Source organism: Denticeps clupeoides, chromosome 13 (genome assembly GCF_900700375.1).
Source record: "Denticeps clupeoides chromosome 13, fDenClu1.1, whole genome shotgun sequence".
NCBI classification, from domain to species: domain Eukaryota; kingdom Metazoa; phylum Chordata; class Actinopteri; order Clupeiformes; family Denticipitidae; genus Denticeps; species Denticeps clupeoides.
Genome location: NC_041719.1, coordinates 12,091,926 through 12,118,833, shown reverse-complemented (window position 1 = coordinate 12,118,833; position 26,908 = coordinate 12,091,926). Strand labels below are relative to the sequence as shown.

The 26,908-nt window shown below is 42.3% G+C and overlaps 2 protein-coding genes across 11 annotated transcripts in view; both read right to left on the bottom strand.

Moving 5' to 3' along the window:
* Positions 1-1,465: 1,465 nt before the first annotated feature.
* use1 (unconventional SNARE in the ER 1 homolog (S. cerevisiae)) lies at positions 1,466-4,768 on the bottom strand. Its single transcript, XM_029001149.1, has 8 exons — positions 4,649-4,768; positions 3,535-3,584; positions 3,380-3,458; positions 3,136-3,288; positions 2,993-3,008; positions 2,846-2,876; positions 2,597-2,759; positions 1,466-2,120 (listed from the first exon to the last, which is right to left on the bottom strand). The coding sequence occupies exons 1-8, from the start codon at positions 4,748-4,750 to the stop codon at positions 1,938-1,940; spliced, it is 777 nt and encodes a 258-aa protein (XP_028856982.1). The 5' UTR covers positions 4,751-4,768; the 3' UTR covers positions 1,466-1,937.
* Positions 4,769-6,258: 1,490 nt separating this feature from the next.
* myo9b (myosin IXB) overlaps positions 6,259-26,908 on the bottom strand; it is a 32,218-nt gene continuing 11,568 nt past the window's right edge. The window contains exons 3-42 of one of the 10 annotated variants that reach the window (XM_029000337.1): positions 25,736-25,830; positions 24,955-25,017; positions 24,564-24,663; positions 24,311-24,411; positions 24,085-24,214; positions 23,844-23,933; positions 23,631-23,747; positions 22,832-23,088; positions 22,500-22,641; positions 22,197-22,392; positions 21,898-21,973; positions 21,344-21,436; positions 19,946-20,059; positions 19,097-19,136; positions 18,876-18,998; positions 18,666-18,746; positions 18,457-18,567; positions 18,244-18,366; positions 18,004-18,153; positions 16,771-16,928; positions 15,427-16,659; positions 15,260-15,338; positions 13,305-13,402; positions 12,523-12,629; positions 12,133-12,314; positions 11,811-11,918; positions 11,510-11,680; positions 11,326-11,364; positions 11,138-11,249; positions 10,982-11,055; positions 10,679-10,871; positions 10,461-10,589; positions 10,256-10,361; positions 10,041-10,172; positions 9,726-9,849; positions 9,530-9,580; positions 8,764-8,873; positions 8,421-8,548; positions 7,230-7,459; positions 6,259-7,140 (exon numbers count right to left, since the gene is read on the bottom strand). In XM_029000337.1, coding sequence (XP_028856170.1) covers positions 7,117-7,140; positions 7,230-7,459; positions 8,421-8,548; positions 8,764-8,873; positions 9,530-9,580; positions 9,726-9,849; positions 10,041-10,172; positions 10,256-10,361; positions 10,461-10,589; positions 10,679-10,871; positions 10,982-11,055; positions 11,138-11,249; positions 11,326-11,364; positions 11,510-11,680; positions 11,811-11,918; positions 12,133-12,314; positions 12,523-12,629; positions 13,305-13,402; positions 15,260-15,338; positions 15,427-16,659; positions 16,771-16,928; positions 18,004-18,153; positions 18,244-18,366; positions 18,457-18,567; positions 18,666-18,746; positions 18,876-18,998; positions 19,097-19,136; positions 19,946-20,059; positions 21,344-21,436; positions 21,898-21,973; positions 22,197-22,392; positions 22,500-22,641; positions 22,832-23,088; positions 23,631-23,747; positions 23,844-23,933; positions 24,085-24,214; positions 24,311-24,411; positions 24,564-24,663; positions 24,955-25,017; positions 25,736-25,830 — 5,790 coding nt within the window. In that variant the 3' untranslated portion in view covers positions 6,259-7,116. Of the gene's footprint in view, positions 7,460-8,273; positions 8,336-8,408; positions 8,549-8,763; positions 8,874-9,529; positions 9,581-9,725; positions 9,850-10,040; positions 10,173-10,255; positions 10,362-10,460; positions 10,590-10,678; positions 10,872-10,981; positions 11,056-11,137; positions 11,250-11,325; positions 11,365-11,509; positions 11,681-11,810; positions 11,919-12,132; positions 12,315-12,522; positions 12,630-13,304; positions 13,403-15,259; positions 15,339-15,426; positions 16,660-16,770; positions 16,929-18,003; positions 18,154-18,243; positions 18,367-18,456; positions 18,568-18,665; positions 18,747-18,875; positions 18,999-19,096; positions 19,137-19,945; positions 20,060-21,343; positions 21,437-21,897; positions 21,974-22,196; positions 22,393-22,499; positions 22,642-22,831; positions 23,089-23,630; positions 23,748-23,843; positions 23,934-24,084; positions 24,215-24,310; positions 24,412-24,563; positions 24,664-24,954; positions 25,018-25,735; positions 25,831-26,908 lie in introns of all 10 variants that reach the window. The other 9 variants (XM_029000339.1, XM_029000333.1, XM_029000334.1 and 6 more) reach the window with 9 other exon arrangements.

The window sequence follows — 26,908 nt, the reverse complement described above, 5'->3', positions numbered from 1 at the left end:
TTTGCATCAGGATGTATTAAATGAATGGACTCTTGCAGAGGGATTATCATCCTTAAGCACATAATGTTGATACAGCACACCTAGAGAAAGTAAGCAAGCCATGGAACTGCTACAGCAATGGAGAACAATTCATCCCTGTTTTTTTTTTTATATATTAGTAGGCAGATGGGTCATAGCTCTTTTTAGTACGTTCCCAGTCTGCAGTGGTCGGTGCTAAAAGTGGTCAAAGGAAGGAAAAACAGCAAACCAGTGACAGGGTCATTTATGCATGTGGGGAGCGAAGGCTAGCCTCCATCATCCAATTACCTAGAGGACCTACTGTGGGTCAAATTGTTGCAATATGCTGGTTCTGATAGAAATGTTTGAAAAAAATCCTGCTTACTACCATTGTGTCCCTGAGCAAGACACTTAACCCTAAGTTGCTCCAGGGGGGACTGTCCCCTGAAACTACTGATTGTAAGTCGCTCTGGATAAGGGCGTCTGATAAATGCCGTAAATGTAAATGTAAATGTATTGCATCTGGGGCTCATAAGCATCAGAATTGAACTACAGAGAAATGGAAGAAGGTGCCCTGGTCTGAGGAATCATGTTTTTTGGCACATGGATGTCAGGATGCACAATGAAAAGAGGGCGAACACACTTCTGCCCTGCAGTTTTAGGAACACAGCAATGAGTTGCTGTGTTTACTTGTCCTCCAAAGTCTCAAGATATCAATCCAATGAAGTATCTATACAACGGAGACACCCTTTTACAGTTTACAGTATTTGCTATTGCCACTGTGCTACCAGATACCACAGGGTACCTTCAGAGTTCTAGTGGAATCCACAGGGACGTGCTAATTTTTCTAGCAGTTAGCATTTTTCTAGCATTTACTACACGTTATAAGGACATGACATAGACGTGCCAGGACAGTTCTGCTGTTGGCTTTACCAGTGCTCATCACTGCCTGATCAGGTCAAGTCAAATTAGTCAGTTTTATTTCTCTCCAGCATTTCAACAAGCCCAAAAAATCTATGTGGATTGCTTCCTGGGGACAATACAAATCAAATGGCATTCATAACAATAATTTGAATGCAGGATTGTTGGCTGTCCTTTCATTCTGCTGACACCAATATCAAGGTGAACAAGGAAGGGCGGTAGCCGCAACGCTGAACTATAAATCTGTGAGGACTATGATGACGGGTGCTATTAAGCCAGTGAAGAGGATCTATAAACTCCAGGGGAACATCTTGTGCAGCACAAGCTGTGACTGTTCATCTGCTAATGCTTTCTGTCAGTTCTAATCAACTCTAATCTAGAAAAATGTGATCAGTTGTTTGGATGAGGGAGACTGCTTTGTGTTTGTCACCGAGGTGGCACTGTGCCCTCCAGTGGTGACTCAGTCTGAGCTGGAAATCTCATCTGTATCATTTATTCTACATTAGCTTTCACTTTTTCTGTACTTGACTACACACATATAAACAGAGAATTTTGAATTATTTTATTAAAATAAGACAATTTAATCACTCTTTTCCCCCAAACATCCACACACACACGAAAAAAAAATTCCCCACAAAGAGTAAAGGACAAACAAGAAAGTGAATCAATTTCAACAAACATTGATTAAACACGAACAAATTATACAGATTTTAATTAGGATGATGGGACTTGGAGGGACATGTTAACACGTTACCGTCTAGCTAAATAATGACCCCTATATCGCCTGATAAGGTTCCATCCCATAGCCCGCAGTGACTTGCGCTGTTATCGTGTCTGACGACCGATGGCCGTACAGGGCGGGCTACAGTGTAATGCTAGCAGACCACGAGAAGCGATTAAATCTCTTAATAGGTCCGAGTCATCTGCTGCTTTCCCACCTTCTGTCTAAGTGAACATTGGACACATATGCAAATCAGACACAATATCTACCCACCTAAACACTTTTGTGAAACAATTTATCATCTGAGTCTGGGGAAGAGCCTTATGAATAGAATCATACTAATGAAAATGAAAGAAACCAAGATTAGCATCAGCCACAGGAACCAGTTGACCGATTTCTTGGCGTGCTGCTCCAGCCGTTCCGACTCGGTCTTCAGCTTCTCAAAGTTGATATCTGCCTGCCTCATGGAGTGGCTGAGGGTCTGAAAGAGATGCAACCAATGTCAGGAACCACCAGGAGCTGCTCTAATACAGTTTCACAAATGCTTAAGGCTGGAAGATAAATCGATTTTGTAAAAATGTTTATTAATTTTTTGATGTAAATTAAACTAGTATAACACATTTAACGCTCATTCCTGAAACAGCAATGCAGCCTACAACTGACTGAACTGAATTACTTGCACAATGCTACCACCATCTGGAAGACTTGATAAAAACTAAGACAGGGTTCAATGTCACATATATTGCCATAACAGTCATTAAAATAAAAAATGAATGTGCTTTATTCCAACATTGCTCATGGGCAAGACATGTTTAAACTCTGTACATCTGTGTCGCATTCTGCATTTCAGAACAGTTTTCCATTAAGTCTAAATTCAAAATAAGTAGTTAATGCTAGTATCCTCCTCATCAAACCGGCAGCAGTCTCTGGATGGCTCCTTCATTCACAGGGTCTCACCTGGTTGTCCTGTTTGATGATGTTCTGTGCCGCTAACGTGTTGTTCTTCAGATTGCGGGCCAGGTTCAGCATGTCCTCTGCCAGCTTCTCTTGCAGATTGTGGTGGTGCTGGAGAACGGCATCGAGCTCTGCTGCTGACTGACGCTCATCCAGAGGCACACCTCTACACAAATGGCAGAAGAGCTTCATAAATTCATCCATACAACTACGGGCATTCTGACTGGGTGGCAATGTGAATGAGCATTTTACCCTCTATGCCGTAAATCTGTTTCAGAGAACCCTGTTTAAAATGAAGAAAATAGATATTTTGTTTAAAATACAAAACAGATATTGTGTACTTGATTCGTATTGCATAGACTGAGAGAGATATTTGACGTTGGTTAATGTGTGATTCACCTTTGTTTGAAGACCCCTATGAGAAACCAAGCAGGGGCAGAAAAGCAGGAGGAGAAATTAGTTCTCAGGAAAACCGGCACAGATTTCACTGCATGTATCTCGGGGCTGGAACATGTTGTGAATGTTTTGACGGTGCAGCTTACAGTTCCCATCAGTTCATTGCGCATTTCTCCTGTGCACCGGGCTTTTGTCTGCATGTGAACGATCTTGCTTGCAGGCATCCTCTCGCTGGAAATTGTTGGTGTCCGACCAGGTGCCAGGAACTGATTGGCCAAGGCCTTTTCTGTTGGGGAAGACTACACAAAAGGAGCAACAGCCTTTGCTTGAATACAGCATGTTTCATTGTTAAGTATTTGTAAGCGTAAAACATCCGAGTGCACTACTTGCCAGTTTTTCTGCCTCTAACAGTCCTTTCAGGAAATCCACCTTTCGAGTGTAATCGGTCAGTACTTCTGGAGTGGGTTTGCTGCCAAAAACTTTGATGTTTTTAGAAATTCCTAAGTGCCTACTACAATATAGATGAATTCATACTGCACACGTACCTAGGACTCTTCCTCAAAGCCACCAACATTTCCTCCAGCGCACCAACATACTGAAATAATATATTACTGCATGTCAAATGCAACAGTCTCTTACGCTACTGGCAATGATAACATTAGATGGACAGACAAAAAAAAATAAAAAATCTTGTTCTGATGATATTGCTTCTAAACTCCATAATGTTTGGCAGTGAATTAAAGGCAAAAATTCAAGCATGAGTCATGTGTTCTTTATGACTTGAATATAATCATATATGAAGGAATTTGAAATATAATAAGGAACTGCAGTACTTGCTATATTATTACGGTGCGGATTTAGTAATTGGAAAAACTGTATTCATTGCAAGAGCTTTTGTGTTTTACAATAACTCTACAGCAATCCAGTTGTGGCAACTCTACAAAGCAGATCATCCATACTTATGCAACTCTTGATTATTGCAAATGTCTTGCTCTTTTGGCAAAACATTTCTAGACATCACAGCTTTGAGGACAGTGATCAGGGAATACCTGGATACCAGAGGATGTCAGGGAGGACCACTTGAGCTAAGAGATCGGACATTTGCAGACTGCTATTTCAGCTGGAGGAAACTGCGATGATTTCTTGCCCTGTGCTGAATGGTCAGTCTTCAAGAATAATGGAAAACTATTTTAATCACCTTCAACCTGGTACACAAAGCAGCCAGAACGAAGGAAGACCCGGACAAAGCTGCACTGCAGTGTTACAGTTGTTTGTAAAAGGTCACGGCACCATCTCATTGCCTTAAACAGATCCTTCCATGCCATGGATCCTCGGTTTTAAGTGGGGTCGTCCTTTATTAAAATAAATGTGAAGAGACCGGAATTAACACAAGCAGTTTTAAGTCCGACTACACTTCGCGGTACGGCCTGACCGGGTAAAGCTGTCGGGATTGGGGCCTAACAGAAGCCAGAATGGGGAGCCAGCCTGGCTGGCGCTGCTTTTGGCCGGCGTTGGCGCTGACGACGTGGCTGTACGACGCGGTTCGTCTCGGGCGCTGCGTGAACTACGGCTGCCCTCCAGATGCTGCTCCCTCACGCCTACCGAAAACGCGGCGACAGCCTGCGGCAGGACGCGTAGAGACGAGCCGACAGCCCTTACCTTCTCCAGCCGCCATTCCGTCTCGCCGCGTTTTTCCGAAGCTATAGACTCGCAGCGACACAATAATCTGATAAAATTTATTTCCAGCCTAGACGCTGCCATGTTTGAAATGCAGAATATCGCGAGATTTCGACGCAACTAAAGAACGGCAAAGTGGGCGGAGCTAACAGGCGCTTATTCAGCTGAAAAGAAAGAGGCCCGACACCTCAGCCTCTCAGTGTTGTTCTGAACTTGCCCGAAAATTTTTAACTTATATATATATATATATATATATATATAAAAATTAAAAATATAAATCTCGTGGCTCTTTTCCCCCCCCAACCCAGCCACTGTAGATGCATGTGACCGTGCGTGACACAAGTGCGGATAAATGGAGAGGATCGAGTCAGGAAGGGTCAGGCCGACAACCAAACCGACTGACCCCTCTGGCGACCCCTAACGTGAGCCGCCGAATGGTGACAAGTTAGCCCCTCAATGGCAGTGTCTTTGGAGACACTGAAGAGCCCCTTTTAGTTGGTGTCCGCTAGATGGCAATCGAGACGGGCTTTCTGAGAATACTTCTGGTATAGCAAGCGAGTGTTCCTGTGGTCTAGGAGTAACCTCATGCATAACAATAAACTGATCATCGGTTAGAAAGATAAATGTCTCTCAGTCATCATATTCACAGAAAGTTGGGCTTAACTCCTTTTTTTAACTAACTGCAGTAGAAAGTAATTTTAACAATGATACAGAGAACAATAGACCGTTCGAAGAATTACCTGGGAACCTGTTCTGCTCAGTCTCATCATCTGTTTTTAAAACTACTATTATGTAATAGTATTATTTAACATTATTACTATTTGTATGCATATAATGGGGAGAAAATGGACAATCTAGTTAATGTATGCTCGGTTGCCACATCAATGTCTGTGTGAAAAAATATTGAGTAAGGATTAGTCTTAGTATAACTTTCTGGAGGTATCATAGTTTGTCATAGGACAGGCAGTTTTTCTTGAACACACCGATACGCAGGAAACAGTATTGCATCAGTTCATGCATAATGTGGTGCACATACTAACCTCAAGTCACATACAATCTCCTCGGGAGACTGAACGCTCAGGTTAAACATCAGCACTGGTACTGAGAGAAACATAGCAGCTACATCAAACATTTTAAACTGGACCATTTTTAGGTTCGCTTTGGAGTGGTTTTGGAGAACAATTTAACAAATGGGAGATAAGGTTTTGAAATACGAAAACGGTCACTTAAGCAGGATTATGCCTCCTGGTTTGTCAAAAAAAAAAAAAAAAAAAGAAAAAGAAAGAAAGAAAGAAAAAGCTTCTCGGTATATGCCAGCACTTGCCGTGATCTCACCAACACGTATGTACAAGTTTCAGGTTTCATGTTCACAGTCAGAATAAACATAACCATTGGTGGCTAAACCACAGTACACTACACACACACTGACTTTCGTACTGGTTCCATTCTGCATTCGGAACTGTACTCATAAATAGTGTGGAAATTAAGGGCTGCTTAAATACCACTGGCATGATTAGGGTCGACATCTAAACTAATAGACAGTTTTTATATATATATATATATATAAAAAACAGACAACACATCCACACAAATGCAGCCAATACAAACTGTATTATAAGAAAAATTCTCCTGTCTTAAAATGGAAAACTCACAGACTTTACATTCTCCAATTTACTTCCTTGACTCGAGCACACAACCAGCCATGAGAAAGCCAGCAGTAAACCCATAATTTGCATTGTAACACTAGTATTTTTAATGAAATGGCTTTGCTGCATTCTGAAAAACACTTGCGCTCAGGAGAGGTACAATTCTCTGAAGACACAAAAATGAGAACAAAGAGATGAAAGAAACCTGTTTGAACTGCAGCCCATTACTGAAAAAGTGGCTAGTGCTGCTCCCATTTTCCCTTTGTTTAAAGAAAGTGGTCCATAGAGCATCCATATAAAGTAGGCGGTAAAGAGCTGAGGGCGGCAAAAGCATAAGAGTCCTCCAACAGCATAACAAGCGTTTCATCCAGTTGGACATGTCTAGAGTTTGCAAGTGACCTGTTCAAGTGACCAATCCAAAATCTGAATAACTACAAACATGTATGAAGGCACAAACGAAACCAAAGTTGAGGGATATCATCAGCTGTCCAAAAATGACATCAGGGAATGGAAGAGGTGCAATATCCAGCAAGTTACTTAAGAATTAAAAACATTTAAAAAAAACAAGTCCATTTACAAATGTATGTATGGCCAAAGCACAAATTTGATTAAAAAGAAATATTAACAGCATTGAAAAGTGCCAGTGACAGATCTGATGAAGATCACACCCACAAGAGAATGGTTCCAATGACTGCTTTGTTGGTGAAGAGGCACTGTGTTCTCCACTGAATCTCAGACTAATCATCTATGTAGGGGATGTCGGGGTTAGAGAAACGCCTCTTAGTCGTGGCGGCGCTCTGAAGGTCACAGGGGACAGATGGAGGCGAGGCGCTGAGCTCTGATCCAGGAGCGATGTACAGGGACTGTATACTGTCTTTGCGGCGCCCTGGCTGTATGCGCCTCTGCACCATGGCGAGCGACCAAGTCTGTAGAGAGGATGGAGGCATTGCTGTAGCACTGGCCGTGACTCCATGTGGTAATTTAACAGTGCCGGGGATGATGGGAATTCGCCGTTGGGTCTGTAACCTTTCTGCACTCAGCAAGGCCGAGGTGGGTCCAACACTCATAGGTTTTGGTCTCAGGGCTGAATCCGGAGGTTCAGGAAGACAGACTGGTCTGGGTTCTTTTAAAACTAATGGTGTCTTTCCTGAAAGAAGGATCAGAGGAGATGAGGTTGGCAAAAAAAAAATGAACAGATTTAGGAAAAATGGACCCCACTTCAGAAAGTAGCCAAAATAAAAGAACAGTTGGATCATTTTTGGATCATAGCTGATTTACAGTCATTTGAAATCAATAGCTGTACAACATTTATTTAGAAAATTCAGTACCAGAGTTTTGTACCATAGTTCAAAATTTCTCAGGAGACTGTTTGTGATTAAGTTTCATAACTACAGACAGGTATTCATAACTGGACTGGGTGAGTACTCTCTCCTTTCCTTTAGTCTATTATTTACTGAATATGTGATTCATTTTTTTTTTTTACCTCTCACAGAATGTCACTATAGCAGGAAAAACAAACGTAAATATTTGGGGGATCTTGAACACTGGTACAATGTGCCCAACTTCAAATGAGGATTTGTGAAAATAAGAAGTTAATTAAAATAGTCACTATACAACAAACTACTTCATCAAACATGATCAAGAAAAATGGTTGAAACCCTTTCTAGAAACCACAACCCTATCAGTGCAGACATTATTGTTTATCTCTTGTACAGCCCACCACGCAACCAAGGCCATGGAAATTCCTGAAATTTTTTTGAATGTTCCATAGCTCCAAAGAATAAATTGAAACATGTATGACTCCGGTTCTGCTTTGGACTACAAGATGGAATATTAAACGTGGAATAAAGTCATCAGAACCCCAGAAAATCAGGAATTCCTCATGGCGGTGCACTTCATGCATGCATGCTGGTTTAAAAGAACAAAAAAAAAAAAACCCACTCTAACCAAAAGATCACAACCTGCTATAGAGCAGATGGCACTGGCAGCCTCTTTAAATGCACCATCAGGAGCTGATCCAGACCTGTACCAAAAATGAAAGGGGGCCAACATGGATTACCACCCTGAAAATGAGAATGGGACTAGCGGAGCTGTACCTTAATACTGACCTTCGGTGTCCGAGTTGATGGACCGGTCATCCAGCAGGCTTTCTGAGCTCAAAGATGCCTCGGAGTCCAGGTTCTCCTGGTCTGAGCCTGGCTGCTCCAGTTCAGGCAGTCTGAAGGCCAGGTCCTCCCTGAGATGAGAGGGGGACAGAAAGACAGCGAGAGAAGCTGAAATGGATTTCATATAAAGAATATGCAACAAGCAAGTCTGGTCTAACTAATATAAAATATAGATGATTAAATATATGATTAAACAGTTAGTGCTAATAACTGTCAATAACAATTTAACTACATATGCTATATTGTTTTGACAGAAAATAATTTAGCAAAATAAGGAATTATGTACTTCTCTTCCTTGATTGACTTGATTCGCTCCATGAGGGTTCGCTCAATCTCTGTGTCAAACGGCTCATTCTCTGGGACAACATGCAGATTTGAGACGCCCTTCTCCCTCACCTTCAGACAGAAAACAGGACTGTTTTTAGGTGCTCATTCTATAGCAGAGACTCAAGCGTAGCCACAAATCACTCTGGGAAAGAGGAGAAATGGACGGCAAGATGCATGTTGAGTCTCTCTGCGTTCCCAGAATTAGCTCTTCTTATAAGGTCATAATGATCCAGGTTAGGTGGATGGGATGGAAAAAATGTAAGAATGTGACAACTTCAAAACTAAAACAAAGTCACTTACAGACGGGGAAAAAATACATGACACCGATGGAACATTCATCTTTGGGCAGGAATTTCGAAACTTCACACCACACTGAACATTTACCTCACATGCGTACGGTTCTATGTGAACCAGAGGTTTAACTCAGTTTACATGCACTGAGTATGGTGTTGAGTAAGGTGTGCAAGTTAAGATTTGAAACTCGTGCCCTATTCTAAGAAAGGTCATCCCCACAAACAAAAAAGGTTTCGCTGATAAAACGTCTACAGATAAAAATGGTCAGAGCCCATCACCACATAACAGCAGACTTAGAGAACAGGTCTACATGCAATCAAGTTAGTATGGGGGATGGAATTTTTTTTCCCCTCCATGTCATGCACATGGACGGATGAGAGAAATATCAAGTCAAATTTCAACTTCAGTACCAGAGCGGGGATCATACATACCCTCTCTCTCTCCACAGGAGGAGAGCAATACCTGAGTGGTAAATGGCAGCACTAAAGAGACAAGACAAGAACCACACGGCAATGCTCAAATTACACAAAGGGCCAGGTGCACGGACTTTTGTTCGGACAGCTAAAGATGCAGAGGCTAGTGCACTGGAGCTACACATTAATGACCATTCTCAGTGGATCTACTTACGGTGGCTTGTCTTTTTAATTTGAGCTGATTAACAGCCAGAGCCTCAGCATACTCAAGCTGCTCGATCTCTTCCATCTTGTCATTATACTTCCTGATCTGCTCGTTAATTATCATCTCCACACACCTGAAAAAAAAAAAAAAAAAAAAAAAGTAGATTAGAGCCAGTATAATCCTAACCGTCCAAATCGCCCATTTCAAATTGGACTGCAAGATGTTTGATGAAATGGAAGATCATGATTCTTTGTCATTTGATATTCCATATGTACAACATGTTGAACATGTACAAAGAGGCTCTGCAGTCTGAGAGAGACTTACATTGTAGTTTTGGCAACATCCTTCATGCTCATGAGTGGGTCTGCACTGTCAGGGCAGCGTAATATGCATGGAGCAAATACTATGGCCAGGGAGTTTGGGTTCATGCGATTATTCACCTCCTCCTTTGATACCCTGCATGAAAAACAAAGATGTCCGTATACAGCCACCTGTAATTGAAATAAATACTTCTAGAGTAGTATGAACAAGATACGCACCTCACAAGATGGAAAATCAGTCTCTCCAGAGTATTAAAGTGCGAAGGAGGAAGCAGCTCTAAGACTTTATAAATGGCAGGAATCTGGTCAAGCTTCTCAGGCAATTCTGTGAGTGGAAAAGGAAACCATTGTCATCAAAAACACTGAATCTTTCACCTTTATTAAACTTAAAAAAAAAAAAAAAAAAACAGTTAAACTGTCTCACCCGTAGCTCGGAGGAAATCACTGTAGTGGGTAAAGGTCATGAGGGGGTCAGGAAGTTCCCTGAGCCACTGTTTGACAAGGCCTGTGACTGTATGGATGGGGTAATCTTCGAGGCACACGCTATTTGGGTCTGGAACAGGACGTGGTGATATTAAAATGATTTAATAGAGCGAAGTAATCATTGTTTGTTTATTACATGGACCATCTCTCAGGACTTGCCTGCTTGTAGCCGCTGGTATAGCTCCTTCATGCGGTTGGCTGAGCCTGACTTCCTGTAAATGCCCTCAGAGTACAGGCCATTCATCTCAATGTGCTCCAGCATTATTGCTAACACTACAGGCACAGGGGTCTTGTCATTGATCAGGTGACACAAACGCACCCCAAAGTGCTGAGAATTAGGATCGTCTTCCATCTGGATAAAAGTGGCCAAACCACAATTGTTCGCAATCATAGCATTTTAGCAACGGTTTATATCAAGAATAATTTAATCCATTATGCATTGTGTCAGATATTACCCATTACCTTTTTAGAACAATTGGATGTACAGTCGGTGGTAATTTTGCTCAGGCATTTCTTGTGGCAAACCATTTTACAAACTAGAAGAGTAAAGACCAGTTTGCTTGAAATTGTTACAGCACAGCACTCCACAACAAATCCTGTAAAGTCTAAAATACTCACAGCTGCACATGCAGGCCTTCTCCATAGCCCAAATGTAAGAAAAGCACTGATCACATGACTGCATGATGCTGACCTGGTATGTGCTGAACATGTGGTCTAGAGGGCTATCAAACTAAACAGGAAAAAAAAGCAGCCACTTTTAGAAAATAGCATTAAAAATCTTTAATGCAAATCTTTATTGAACTTACACTTTTGTCTTTTTTCCGTCTTTTCTTCCTAGCTTTAGGCTGAAAATAAGAAAACATTAACATACGTTGGCAAAAATAAAAAACGTAAAAGTTAGTTTTTGACTGAATGTAACCAATATTGAAACTAATAAGCTCTTCCATGCAAATGTGAAATTGTGAAAATATTTAGCAGTTATATAAAGACCTTGACTTGTTCTGCTTCTCCCTTCTTCATCTCTCCTCGAATGAATCCATCCAATACCGACTGAAAGAGATTCACCACCAGTTGCACTTCTGACTTCTGCTTCTCCCCAGCCAGGGCAATAACCTTCAGCTCGTAGCTATTCATCAGAACTCTGTAACTGTGGTGGGGTTTCTGTTGACCATAAGCCAGAAAGGTATCAATTATGACTAAAGACTAAATGATGACAAACCAGCAATCAATGAGCTCAATGAAACTGAGGCCCAGCTAAAAGAAAAATATGACCAAACAGCCATGCACATACTTGTTGAGAGTACATTGATTTTATAGTTTCTCTAAACTCTTTGGTAGCAGTCATGAAGAGATCTTCTGTTGCAGACAGCTGCTTCCCTCTGGAGCGTAAGTCATTCACCTGCATAAACAAAAAAACAAAAAATTACAACTAATAAATATACATTTATGGACAAAACAGTGTTTTAAAGGCTTTTAGAAGTACTTCTTTACAAAGTAACATGCTAATTAAATCATGCTAGAAGCCTCAACAGGGGCCATTTCATCCTTGAGCCCAGGCCTAAATCAATGGATTCAGAAATAAAAAATAATGCAATAGAGCAGTGGGATTCAACCTGATTGCCCAGTAACTCATCAAGGTGCCGGAGCTCATTGGCATTGGTGATCTCACGGTTCAAAGAGGCATCCCACTCTTTGACCCGTGTGGCCCGACTGATCTTTATTGTAGGGTTGCGAACTAGGCGACCTCCTGTGGCCTCTGGATGCTGGTGGGGGCGGGAAGGTTGAGAAGGAAGGGCTGCAAGGACAGCATAGAAAAATTAATGAGCAATGACTGAAAAGCACAATGTGGCATGTATTATAATCATTTATATTCTGCAGAAAATATATCTATCTACTTAGGCTACATATAGACACTAAAGTATTTATATATATATAATAAAAAATAATCACTAAATGAGAATAGTTTAATGAACCAACTAAATGAATATTATTGTGTAATGTACCTTCTGCAGATCGTTCTGACTGAGCCTGAGCTAATGTGATTTCTCCATCCTCAGGTGTCTGAGGTTCCTTACGTTTCTTCAGGATCATTTTCAGGAATCCTTTTCTGCTGAACAGAGTACAAATCAAAAAACTAAAATGGTGGTGATTTGGGACAGCTGAAAACCCTTACTTGCTCATGAAATGCATAAATATGTCTTGGGTATACAGGATACTCTGTGGTATATATTTAAGCAAAGAACGAATCCAAGGAACAACATTCACACAGTTTAAATCCAATTACAAAACTAACTTGTTAATGATGTATGGTTGTCTAAATGTTTGTCTGACTTACGTGTACAAAAGTCCACTACAGTTAACAAATCCATGTGGTACGTCACAATCAAGTACATCATTCAGATGGTCTGACTGAGAGTCTAAGACCTTCCATTTCAACACCAAGTAACAAGTCACTCTTTTCAAGATAAATTAAGTTTTGGGGAATTTTAGGAATCCCGTCCCACCCATGGTAATGACTTACAGCTATATAAGGGAATAAATAGTTTACACTAAGAGCAAGATGAATGAGCCACACTGGCCTGGAATCCTACAGTGGAAGAGTTTTTCCCATGGAAGCAGTGAGTCAGACATGGTGTGGAGTGTCAACCATTTCAACTTGAAATGATTAATCCATTAAATATACAATGACAGTCCATGAAACCTGTATGCCTAGGAATATTTGACTCTACCGTAGTGGTACAAACTTTTCTTAACTTAATCTGAGACAGGCCATTGAGAATGGTACCTCTCTGGTGTGGAGGGTGGATGCTGGCCGGTCTCCTGGTGACCTTTCAGGCCACCCATCTTCTGTCCATCTGCCAACTGCTCTGAGGGAGAGGACACCTGCAGATAATGATCAAAAGGTGCTTACACATTCTGATGTTCCTGATTTTCCAGAAAGAGAAAGCTGAAGAAAACGTAAAGCTCCCATGGTTTCTACAGTCAACCAACCAGACACAAAACTTCAGTTGCCTTAAATGGTTATGAAGTCTGGTAATCAGACCACTTCCTGCCAATGGCATGTTCAGTTAAGCAAGTTTTGCAAAAAGTTTTTCCATTTGAAAATACTAAACACAGCACAAACATTGAACACTGGAGCTGTGCTTGTGCAACACAGTTCCACCTTTGTTTCCTATGGATCATACAAGATATTCAAATCGATGAACAAGGTTGATAAAATAAAGACCAAAACAGACTGTAAGACTGATGTTAAAAATATAATACCATAATCATTTTATAAGAATATGAAACTGAGCTGATTGCCAAGGAGTGGCAGCTTACCAGACTACACAAACTTAATCATGGTATCGATGGTAACTTGAAAGTACGTTGTAAGTCGCTCTGGATAAGGGCGTCTGCCAAATGCCGTAAATGTAATCATGCAAGTGTAGAGTCACCATTGTGGAATATAGCAATCAAGACCCACAATCATGAATTAAAGATAATTAATTATAGACACCAGCTTTACAATAGTTTTTGGAGTATATTAGGACATTTAATCGTGTTATCTCAAACAACCTACAGTTAGGTTACTAGGACACTGCTCTGTTGATCCCAAAATCATGCAACCATGCTGTCAACTTATTTATACCTCCTGCAATTCATTTAGTCAGAAAAGGTCCAGTACCAAAAGACTAAGAAACAAGCTGGCAGAAAATCTAAAAATGAGCGAGGATGAAGCAAATCAATTTTCCCCTTAAGCAGAATGATTCACCTTAACCTACCTGGGATGCCTTTAAACACACTGGCCCAGTGACATTGACTGGAGGCAGAATCAAAACCCAAACCTCCAATTCTGCACGTTTTTGCAGCCAATCAGCCATGTACAAAGCCTAGCCGCTGTTTGCAGTAATACTGCCTGATAGTGATGAGCACACGAAGCTCCGAAGCGCGTATGTGTAAGGGGTCGTGGCAGGTGCAGTCCCAATTTGAGGCGTGTGTCGTTTAAGCAGAAAACCACGTGGTCGATGACAAACAAAGCCTCAGTTCATTACATCAGCATTTCATCCCAAGTGTCTTTCCTGTGTAAATGGTGGCAAATCCTGCCAGCACTTCGGGGGTTGTTTTGACTGTATGAGTGTAAAGACACTCATACAGACACTTTGACTATATTGCTAATAGGTCTATTTGTTTTATCTTATAGTATGTATGATATTATTTTAGAATATGTTAGTGTTCTCTTTTTATAGAGATCTCTCTTACACAGGGACTGTACCTAATTTCCTTGTGCTTGTTGCAATGACAATAAAGTTATTCTCTGTATTACTTGAGTAAACAATTTTTTTCTTGTGTGCTGGTTCAATTTGGAAATAAACAAAACAAAAAAATCTGTCTGAAACTTGCTCATGCAATCTACACCAAAACAACCCACGAAGCGCTAGCGGGATTCACCACCATTTTACAGAGGAAGCGACACTTGGGATGAAACGTTGATGTAACAAAGACTTCATTTTTCATTGGCCATGTGTTTTTCTGCCAAATGATACACACCTCAAGGCGGGGTTTTGTCTCTTTGGAGCCTTGGCTTCAGATAGCTCAGGCAGTAGTTGACGGGCTAAGTAAATCAGAGAAGCACAAGTGATCATGGCCCTCACAAGCAAAGAAGCAAGGCCACGCTTGGGTCCAACTGAGGGCAGCATTTAAAAAGACATGTTCATGTTAAAGGGAATGAAAATGCATTCACTTGTACATCCGCATTACCTTCTTGCCTGAAGCCCTGTTTGAACCGGATGACTCGATAGTGGAAACATTATTGAGAGAAACGGAGATATCTCTTTTCCTAAAACAGAACGAGAGGGCCAGATGGTTAAAACAGATGTATGCGAGAGTGGCAGCCCTGTAAAATACAATGAACTGAAGCAACATACTGCAGGTTTGTTTTTCTGTTCCTGGGGATCTGTGATTCAGGAGAAAGATTCTCAGGTTCAGTCTCACTCCTCCTCATTTTTCCCCTCTCCGTCTTGTCTTGAGAGTCACCGGGTTTATGTGAACCCTGTAAAGTTCCGTGACTGGGGCTAGAGGGACTGGAGGACTCTTTGTGGCCATTCCGCTCCCGCTTGGTGTTGGGACTGTCCAGGGGAAGGGTGCAAGGACGAACAGGGAAAGGAGGGGGGTTCTTTATTTCTTTTTTCCCTTTCTCTTTCCAAGCTACAAAAGTGTACTGGTCCAGCTCCTTGCTGTCAGACCGCTCCTTGAGCTTGCCCTCAGCTGCACTGGGTGAGTCCTGGCCCTTGAGCATGGAGGCTGAATCATCATTGTTGACTGAAGCAGTCCTCTGGATCACCAGTTTGGTGTGTTCCAAGCCACGCTGCCGTCTCAACTCCCTCTTCTCCTGGCTGCGGGACGGTGGGAGTTTGCCAAGTTGAGGAGTTCTGGGCTGCATTGTGTCTGCCACAATGGCAGCCGTCTGCTCCATGCTTCTGTCTGGTTTAAGCAGGACTTCATTGGTCCTCTGCTCCTCTGGAACTTGACCACTGACCTTATTTTGGTGAGACTGCTTCAGTCCAGCTTCTGGGCTAGCCTGAGTTGGTGTAGAGTTTACTTTATGTGAATGAGGGGCTGATTGAATTCCCTCCATTCGCTCCGTGTGTGGCTGGACAGGGGACCTGCCCACATCCTGGATCTCCTGCTGGTCAGGGCTCCTCTGTGGGGCTAGAGGTGCTGTTGTATTGGTGCCTGCAGAGCTCTGGTCTGTGCTCTCAAATGTATCATGTGCCCTCTGTAGAGCAGCCTGCTGCTCTGCCTCCAGTGCCAGCCTGACAGTCTCTTCCTCCTGGCTTTTAAGTGTTCTTGCAGCTTCCTCTTGTTCTCTTGCACAAGCTGCTGCTGCTTCCTTTCTAGAAGCCTCTTTTTCGTCTCTTGCTTTTCTAGCTACAGCCTCTGCTGCTTCAGCAAGTCTGGCCTCCTCTTGTCTCCTTGCCTCTTCTTCTGCTGCTGCTCGCTTTCTGGCCTGCTCCTCTTCTGCTAGTCTCTTTGCTGCCTGCTCCTCAGCTTGCCTCCTGGCCTCTTCCTCTGCAAGTCTCCTGGCCTCGTCCACTGCTATTCGTCTCCTCTCTTCCTCTTCTCTCCTCCTCTTCTTCTCGTCCTTCATGGACTGGCATCTAAAAAAACAAAACAAAAAAAACAGATGAGAGCAGTCAAACTAATGTCACAATTACTAAATGAAAAGTGAAATGAAAAGTCAGTAATATCAGCGGCCATTTGAATGGTACCTTCTACGAGCCAAATTGCCCCTTGTTAAGGCCTGAATTCTGAGTATACAGGCAAGTTGCCCTTGATATGCAACCCTCTGGCTGTAGCCTCTCCATTGGGCCTGCAGAAGGATGGCCGCCTGACGCAGACGTTCCTTTCTGAAACGCCGCCAGCAATGCTAAAGCAAAAGTATAGCAGATAAATTACTCGTTATTTAATTTACATTTTCATCAGATTTCCTTATCCAGAGCAACTTACAATCAGTAGTTACAGGGACAGTCCCCCTGAAGCAACTCTGTGCTAAGTGTATTGCTCAGGCACACAATGACAGTAAGTAAGCTTTCAACCCCTTTGATTGTGTCTTCTGGTTCATGGAGAAGTGTATTATCCACTAGGATTTAGGGGGAAAATGGCACATGTAGACCCCAGACTCCACAGGTTAATATAAGGGTTACATGTGCAAATATGTTGGGTTGGCTGGAGACAGTCAGTGGGCGAAAGACTGGAGCGTCGGTGACCCCCGGGGCGCTGAGGATGCAGGCATAAGAGAGGTAGCTGCAACAACATCACGGTGGGGAGAACTTAAGCTGCACAATTACTCAAATTTATTAACGATCAAGATTTTGGCCAAGCATAGACTGAGGGGCAACCTCAAATCATGACAGAGTGTGACGTGCGCATCTGCAAGTACCTCATTTGAGGTTGAAAAAGGCAACCCTAATATGTATTTACACCATAGATATATACACTAGATGTCGCATTCAGCCTCTCAAAATGAGTCAATACCACTGACAAATTTGGATGGGGTTCAATCAGATGTGTCCCATGATAAAGCCACGGCCAATTAAACACAAGCAAGGATGTTCACTCTCATTTACATTCACAGCATTTATCAGACACCCTCATCCAGAGTGACTTACAATCAGTAGTTACAGGGACAGTCCCCCTGGAGCTTAGGGTAAAGTGTCTTGCTCAGGGACACAATGGTAATAAGTGGGATTTGAACCTGGGTATTCTTGTTTATAGGCGAGTGTGTTACCCACTAGGCCACTACCAGCCTGTGGTACTACTCTCAACTCGTGGTTATTTAGTTATTTACTAGAAATATGCAGTTCATATTGCGATGTATTGCTATATTTTTAATACACATAGAATAGGGAATAAGTGAAAAATAAATTGTAAATATTTGTCCAATAAATTGAAAATCAATCGTTCAACCCCAGCAAAAAAAAAAAAAAAAAGCAATAGGATACCTGGATGATGACAGCTGATGCCCTCTTCTGTAAATACTCTCTTCTCTTTAGTTTGGCTCGGAACCAATGCTGCAGAAACAATATTTTGCACATGACGTCCATGTGCAGTGCATCCTGCAGCTTCTGCCTTTCTGGCTCCTTTAAGAAGACCTGAAAAAAATAGAATAAGACATTCACCTGCTTCATAATGCATTCAGGTATGCACATTATGTCTATGCTTTATGTTTATTGAAGTCTTACCTTGGTTTTGCCAATTTGATAGTTACAGTTGTCTAGTCCCAGTTTCTGAAGGAGAACTGAAATGTCTTCTTGAGATGCACAGGAATTCCTCGGAAGCAATACCCGAAATTGCTCAAGAAAGTCCTGTGGAACACAAAGGGGTAGGAATATTTAAGATGTCCAACATTTGTATAGTTTCTTTTAAAATGCACTAAAAGCAGAGCAGAGGCCTACCTGGAACGTGTACTTAGCACCATATCCAGACCTCCTGATGCGTACAGTCTCCAGCATGCCAGTGTACCGCAGCTGTTGCACTATCAGTGTCTCATCGAAAAACATCTCCTTCTGTTACAAAAAAGGTCAACAATTCATTCAAATATGTGCCAGAAAACTGAGAACTGGATTAACACTTAAGCACCTAGAAGTTATATACAGCACTGTACCTTCTCCGAATTGGACCTGAGGCAGCGGATAAAGAAGGGCTCAGCTTTGCCAAGAGTTTCCAGCAGTTTACTCAGAGACGTCTGTAGACGCAAAGACAAATAAATTTTCCTCAAATGTCAAATTCCAAAAAAACCTACAAACATTACAGGCAGGGAAAGGCAGTGGTCTGACAAAAATGTCAAAACCACGGCAGGGGTTATGGTCTGTACCTGGAACTGAGCACTGATGCTGGGGGGCTTTTTCTTCTTGTGCAGGTGAAGCAAGGACTTGGTGGTCCTGTCATGGAGTGTGAGACTCACTATGAATTTGAGGGTGCAGGAGTCTAGAAGATTCTGGAGGAAAAAAAACAATGGGGGGGTAAAAAAAAAATCATACATACAAAACACAGAAAGCTAAACGTAGTATGTATGTGTGAAGGAATAAACTTTACCTTGGGAATAAGCTGTTTCTGCTTTGTGCCTTTATTTTTCCTGTGGAAAGTAATGCATGAGAAGACTGAGCATAATACTGCGAGTGAATTAGATGTGACAGGCTCAGGTAAGTTAGTCGGGTGAGTTGGTGTCTGTGATAACAGGTTAACAAGTGCAATGGAGGAGTTGGATACCTGGTGAAAGAGTAATTAGGCCCATCAGCTTACCTACTTAATGCCTTACTTAAATGTTTTTAAATGGGTGGCAGATTTGGTGCTACTAAGGCTACCATGTCTAGGGGAGAGAGTAGCCTCATGCATGGCAATTGAAGCTACGTCACTGTGGAACTTTTAAAGAGCCCCACAACCCCCAAAAATGTCTTCATATGAAGTAATATAATTGTTCATGCAGGAGCTTTGGCATCTGGCATTCACAAGAAGTTAGTGATATGAAAGGCTTTGAGGCAACGCCCATGGCAAAGGCAGCTATTTTTCCCCGTTAATAAAGATCACACTGGACAGAAACAAACGAGGGCTTTCTTCAATGGCCAGCCATGTGCTGTTCTATAATAAGAAGCAAAATGTTGAGTCAGACAAAAATCAACAAGACTTGTTAGATTGTACTGATGCACAGCCATAACACACAAAAGGACAGATGCCATATAGCCAGACGGGTTTTGTCTGAGACAAAAAAAAATTTTGTCAACAGTCAAGTGCAGTGCAGACTGTGCAGTGCACACATCCTCAAATCATAAGCAGTTACACATGAAGATGTAGGGTTAGGATGACATGGGCCCACACACTGTTTTGCACAGCACACAGGATGGCACGGCCGAGCGGGGCTGCCAGGAACAGGGACTTTAAACTCACTGAAGGAGGTGACGTGGGAACCGCAGACGACCCCAAGACTGCAGCAGCTTGCGGGGATCCTCACAGTCCAGCTGCAAGTCCTTAATGGAGTTGATGATTTGTGTATGCATGTCCCTGGTCAAGCCAACCGGAGTTGCACAGTTGCAAAGGGAGGGAACGGGTCGAAAGGGAGAAAGGACAAAGTAAAGAAAGGAGAAACCTCCCCTCAAAAAATTCCTACCGTACACCAGCAGAACGATGAGGGTGGCAAGCTTAAAGTATTTATTACATTTTTCACAAAGACTAATGACCAATTGAAGGGGGGAAAAAAACAATGTGTGACTAGACACAAGGAGCTCATCCAGATGCTCTCAGAAAAGCTATTCTGAAATGTACACTGTGTAACGATGAAGCCTTCATCCATCCCACACAGTAACACAGACAGGAGCATGTGTTGCTGAAAACCAAATTAGGACATTCTGCATTTCTTTTTCCCACAATTTGTTACTTGACCAGGCATTCTTTGTATCAAATTTGGCCTGTGTGGAATTATAGGGGGGGGTGGGGGGCACTGTGAGCACTGTGAGCATGCACTTCAATATAAGTACGTTTGCAAAAATCCATGCTGGTGTTAAATTGTGATTGAGGCCGGGGTTAAAGTGGACTTTCACTGGACAAGGGTCTGAATACATGCACAATACTTACCATTCATCTAAACACCAAGAGAGGCTAAACAGAACTCACAATTCCTGGCCAACCAGTAAACAAAAACATGTGTTTCTAAAAAGCCCAGGCTTCTAGCATCCTCAAGGCAGTTTAAAGATTTTAGAGAGTCTATAAAATGTCTTTCCTGCTGCTTCTTAAATCGAAAAAATGACTTAAAGTTTTGGCTTTACCAAACCACAGAGAAAAGATGTTTTAGACATCTATAAATTTCCCAATTATGCATAGAGCAGTACAAAACGTCTGCTTCTCTGGAGAAAAACTAACATACGTGGCTAAGGACAAGCAGAGACAGGGAAAATAAAGAGCAGAAAAAAAAAAAGTTTACAGAGATGGAAAAAGAAGGGGGAAAGAAAGGGGAAGAGAGATCGGATTTCAAACACCACAAAATAGGAATCAAAGAAAATTATGGTCTATGAATCCTCTAGAAAAAGATATCCAGCACGATAGGTTCCTAAAATCTACCAACATAAGATTTAATTAAATAAAATCGAAACATGTTTATAAAATAATAAAAAAAAAAACACATATGGAAGAGCGATTGAGAGAAAATGGGGGAGAGAAAAAAAAAAAAAAAAATCAGACAGAACTCCCCAAAACTGCACTTGTGGACACAAAAGACCCAGATACACTTCTATACATCCAGCTATGCAAGTCTGTTTGACCTCTCTGTGCTCTTTATTCAAGCCCACTTACTTTTTACTCTCATAGCTAGCAAAGATGTCTTCAAAGGCCTCTAGTGGGCGCTCCTCTGAGTGATCAAAGGAGAAATCGAGCATAGAGGCACGGCTGCAGAAGGGAACAGACGGCAAATAGAGTCACTGCAGGGCAGTGCTGGGGGGACACTGCAGGTGGTCTCAAAGGTCAAAGGATAAGTTGAAAGAACCAATTTACAAGCTACTTGGGGATTGGGTGTGTTATGTATGCAGTGGGGCAAACAATGACGTGGAGTTAAACTGGTGACATGATTAAATTTTAGAAAAGGAAGGAAACCAGTCCTAAAGGGAAAAATACAAAAAACAAAGCCTCACAAAGCTTTCAAACCAGAGCTTTGACATGCACAACATGGAAAAACTAGAGTAACCATGCCCAGGCAACAGAGCACAGTGCAAATCTGCATTGTGTCATTGGGGGAAGCAGTCACATGACCATTCAAAACAAAGAAGCAGTGGTTAACTAGAGATCAGGTTCCCCACGGAGCTTCTTGATTTGTGTCTCCTGCCTGTAAACAATTGGTGCTCAACTCGTACCGATATATCTTCTCAATAGGCGTGTTTGCCGTCTGCAGCTCCCCAAGGGGCGTCCTACAACTGGGTCTTCGCACACCTGCAGAATGGGCACAAAGCACACGTGCATGCGCACATACACACACAGGCACTCTGTAAATTTATTCTTGAGACTCAAATACAATCACTCCATTGTTCAAAGTCATTCAAGTGTGTTCTCTTTTTCCATCTTCAACCATTTTAATTAATCCCAAACAAAAATGGCCACATCGGATGGGAACCTATAAATAAAATTGAGTAGGCTCAAAGCCTTGGTTAAATACCTGCAGTCTTGGCTGCCCAGTGGCGGCCTGCCTCATTGAAAGCCGCCATGGCACGGATGGTGGCCCTCAGGATGCCCCAGCGAAACATGGCCACAGGATCCATTCCAATCAGCTGACGCACATAGGCACGGTCACTGCTGCGCAGCAGAGCCACAATGTCAGGCCGCATGAAGTCAGTGTTCTTCTCCCTAAAGTCCTGCAGGGTCAGAGAAAAAAATGACAGTTGTAGGCTTTGCCAGAAAGACAGATTAAAATGCTTTTCTGCAGAGCAAATCCTGGAAACAAAAATCTGTGAACCATTACCTTGATCTGGTACTTGACAGTGCCAGCAAAATGGCGTATGACAAATGCAGGCTCCATGACTGGCGTGTCAACAAAGTACTTATTATTGTTGTGCTGCTGCTTAAATTTGGCCAGAAGGGTTTTATCGGTGGCATGAGGAAAGCTGTAGAAAAGAGCAATGGAAAAAAAGAGTGTTTTAGCCCAAAATGTTGGTCACAATTTAGTGTTAAAAAATATTCCCGGCTTCATCCTGGCTTAAGGGAAGCTAACTTTTTCATTACTCTTTCACACAAAAAGAGAGCTGAACGCTGCACTAAATGTGGCTGTGATCACATTCTAGAGACGGGTCTCACTTGCTCTCCTCATCCAGTAACTGGAGGAGCCCAGTGGGCTTTCTGCTGATGAGGTGGATGCAGCCCACATTGTCAGTGTAATCAATGTTGTGCCAGGTGATGCCCTCTGCCTTGTACTCCTCCTGTTCAAGTTTGAAGATGTGCTGGTTGAAGTAATACTGAAGCTGCTCGTTGGCATAGTTGATGCAAAACTGCTCAAAGCTGTTGGTTGCGAAATCCTCAAAGCCAAAAATGTCCAGGACACCTATGGACAAGCACTAAAGCATAAAGACAGAAAGTGTTTAAGACATCCGTACATTCTTGAAGACATTTTGGTTGTATCTAGAGGTGTGACCCTTCACTGATTATCAATGCTTCGATTAATCACTATCCATCCCATTAATTTACTACATTACTTTCACATGATATTTTCAAAATATAAGAGTTAAGGTCTAGTTCATCTGTGTGGACTCTTTGATTTGCTACAATGAGCAGAAAAACTGCATTCAGTCCATGTTCACTTGACTCCACAAACACCAGAAAAGTGTCTGGATCAGACGCCCTGTAGCCTTCCTGACGCCCATAGGTGAGCGTGGACTGAAGCGGTGCGCCGTGCAGTCACTACCAGCACTACTTTTTAAGGATAATTTTTTTTTTATTAACATTTTTATGCCACAACCAGAAAATGACCATGCTTTGTGATATAATTGATTATGTTTTGCTCTGCATCTATGCACAATATTCCACATCTGCATTGTGATGCATTGATTTTTAAGATTAAATTTAACATGGTCTGGGTGTCCATCAGAAAAGCTCTTACTGGCACAGACTCCTCCATGTCTTTCTTGTTAAGCAGTGCATGGTTGATGCGCAGAACAATCCAGTCGAACAGGGCACTGTACAGAGATTTGGCCATAGAGTCCCGAGCAGTAATAGCCTGACAAGAGACCAGCAATATGATTATACAGAACTATAACTTTTTTTGCCAATTTCTCCAGAAACATATAAAAAAATTCTGGCAAAGGGTACAAACCTGACTGTGACTGTAAGGCAGAATTAGCTTGTCGTTGACGGTCACTGTTTTCCTCTTAGTCAGCGCCTCAACTAGAAGCTCCTCTTTAACCTGTGGGCAAGCAAAGACACGCATCACACACCCACACGCTAAACACCGGTGACAAAAAGTAAAAAGGTCACTTAATAAAGCAACAGATAAATGGTAAAAATGCAGCTGTGGTAAAGTCCTATAAAAGAGAGTAGCCTTTCACATTGCTTACCCGTAGCAGGTCGGACAGGGTAGTAAGGACATCCGGAGGTCCCACATCCAGCCCCTCATCTCTGCCATTGGACTTGGGCCTATATGTTACGTTACCCAGGTAGAGGATGGCTGACAGCACAGAGAAAATTCTGACACAAAAACAACAAGGAATTTTTATTATTAGGGAACCATTTATGAGTGTTAGGTGGCAGAGGTAGAACTACAGTAGGGGGTCTGTAACGCACTGTTTCTTAGTTGCAGGCAGGAAGCCCACCATCTCCATGGCCTGTTGAAGCCTCTCAAAATCATGGCAAATATCTTCTTCATCTTCAATTTTAAAGCTTTGCTGCAGTGAACAGAGCAAATAATAAAGAACATTTCAGTCATTTGGAATGCAATGGTTTTTCTAGATTACTATTATTCTTGGCTATTTAAAAAAAAAAAAAAAGTATTAAAATAATATAGTTGACAAGTGTACAGAGGAAAGTTTGGAAATACCTGCTTGAGGTAGAGATAATCTTCAGGATGCAGAAGCTTGAACTCTTTGCGCTCCTCATCTGTAGCTCCCATAAGTAGGTAGTAGAACACATGGTAGTTCCTGTGGGGGTGGAACCATTCAGAAACATTGCCCAAATATAACAGCAGGTGATAAATGTTTATACGTTGCATGTGGTTTGGTCTGTGTGTCTCCTGCCCTGCCAGTCAGTAGGAGAAATCAGTGATCAAATCTGTGTTTTGTGAACTTAAGATGGGAGAAGTGCTTCATTTTAACAAACAAAACCAAGAAACTGAATCAAATAGGAGCTGAGCAGATGGCCACACAGACGTCAAAAGCAGACGGCAATAGGTCAGGCAGGACTAAGGTCATGACCTCTATGTTTCTCTTTACCTCTCATTTTTCTCTCTGGAGACCAGACGGGATTTCTCCAGCAGATATTTCTCCACAACTGCCCTGAAAGGGGGGGGAGGAAAAGCAAAATGAATGAGACACTCTAAAGAACGCATGGTCTGACTCGCTCCGTCATTTTAAGAATTTATGAGGCTTGAGGCAGTGAACAATTTCATCTTATGTATAGATGAGCGGTGCTGCTCAGTAAAACCAGTATGAAAGTCACAGCAGTGAAATTAATTAAAAAAAACAATGTCCTCTTGAAGCCAATGGGCCACAGCACCCCATTGTAATGTGTTCTATAGACTGCTCCTGACTGTGTAACACTCCGCAAGAAAAAGTCTCCTTTGTCTACCAGCGGACAGCTACAGAGCCAGGACACATTGACAGAAATGACACAATAGCGACTCTATAACATGCTAAAAGGCATTCTAAACTAAACTCTGCAGTGTCGGCCTGCTACTTGTTGAAACATCTGTATTTTTCTCCATTATTAAGTGTGGGGACTGATTAAATGATTTTTTTCGAGAATCAGAAATTCAGACTGCTTCACTCTTTCTTATAGCCTTGCACAAAAGGGGGAATAACAAATATATCCAGACTCGCTGATGTGAGTCATGACCAAAAAGAGCAGCTTGAGGAAGAAGGGTGCATGCACTGAAAAAAAACTCAATAAGGAAGCAAAACGCTAGATCCTCTAAACTGAAGATTTTGTAGCCGCGCCCGAGTCCAAATTAACGTAGAGGTTTTGTTAACAACTGAGAGAAAAGGAAACACTTACCCACGAACCACTCCGCTCTCCAGGTAGTTGACCTGAATGAACTTGCCGAAGCGGCTGGAGTTGTTGTTGTGGGCAGTCTTTGCGTTGCCAAATGCCTGTTAAAAAGCACAGATAAGCTTAAGCATGTCTCCTGATAATGAAACACTTCCCCCCACTCATGTTCATATGAGAATATCATAAATTGCAGAGATAAATTGCAAGTCAGGTGAAATGTGTGCCTTATATTTTATTTTTACATTAAAATGCAGCAGTTGCTCCAATCAGCTCTGCGGCAGGACTCTAGGGAGAGGGAAGATGGCAGTTGCATGTTGGAAATGGGGAGAGACTCTGTGTTTTCCACTCTCCCAGACATACCACGAACTGTGACACTGGCCCCAGTGTGATTTATGGGCGTTGGGACATGAGCTTCCCGCGGGTAATGCCACCCTCTGCCAGGGGCACAGGCCCTGCTGCAGGTCTGAATGGAGATCACTGTTCGCTTCACGCACAGAGGCAACAAAGGCTGTCCGCTGGGGAAACCCACACCACGCATCTCAAATAAGCTCTGCATTGTGCCAGACACTAGTAGAGTGCCATGTTTGGTCCAGACCAGATTGGAAGGGGGATGGGGAAAGGCTGATTAAAATTCCCTGTGTTCAACATCGGGCCTACTTTCGTTGCTCCACTTTCAACCCAAAAACAACATTAACAATAAGTCAAACAACAGAAACTACAGTATTATTTCTGTATAGCCCATAAAACAAAGCTACTGGGTGAACTTGCAGATGGATCAACCTGTAATATTCATTACTGGGATCATCAAGGTGGTCAAAGAGTCCAGAAAACAAACAAGCAGGAACCACCTGCATCATGGACAGAATTCTTAACATGCAAGTGCATTCAAATACGGACATGCCCGATTCCCCCATGGTGATTGGCTATGAGAGTCACTGGGTATGGGGAAATAGCTTGACTAGTGCTGAAACATGGCCTCAGTATCGCTTAATCTGCATTTCACAAGGCAACCTGACTTTGTGAGAAAATTGGTAAGAATGGGAAGCAGAAGGGGGGATGGGGGTTGAGAGAGAGAGAGAGACAGTTGGAGATCATTACACGGTACCTGCCTGTCTCGACTGGTCTGTTTCTGTTGCGCTTCCTTACTGAACGCGTTCTTATGGACGACCTCTACATATT

What these genes read in the sequence shown, in the direction of transcription:
- use1 (XM_029001149.1), bottom strand. Translation starts at nt 4,750, where the DNA reads ATGGCAGCGTCTAGGCTGGAAATAAATTTTATCAGATTATTGTGTCGC. An exon ending in TGTTAGAGGCAGAAAAACTG is followed by an intron (nt 3,289 to 3,379) that starts GCAAGTAGTGCA and finishes CCTTTTGTGTAG; the next exon opens with TCTTCCCCAACAGAAAAGGC. An exon ending in ACAGATTTACGGCATAGAGG is followed by an intron (nt 2,760 to 2,845) that starts GTAAAATGCTCA and finishes CCATTTGTGTAG; the next exon opens with AGGTGTGCCTCTGGATGAGC.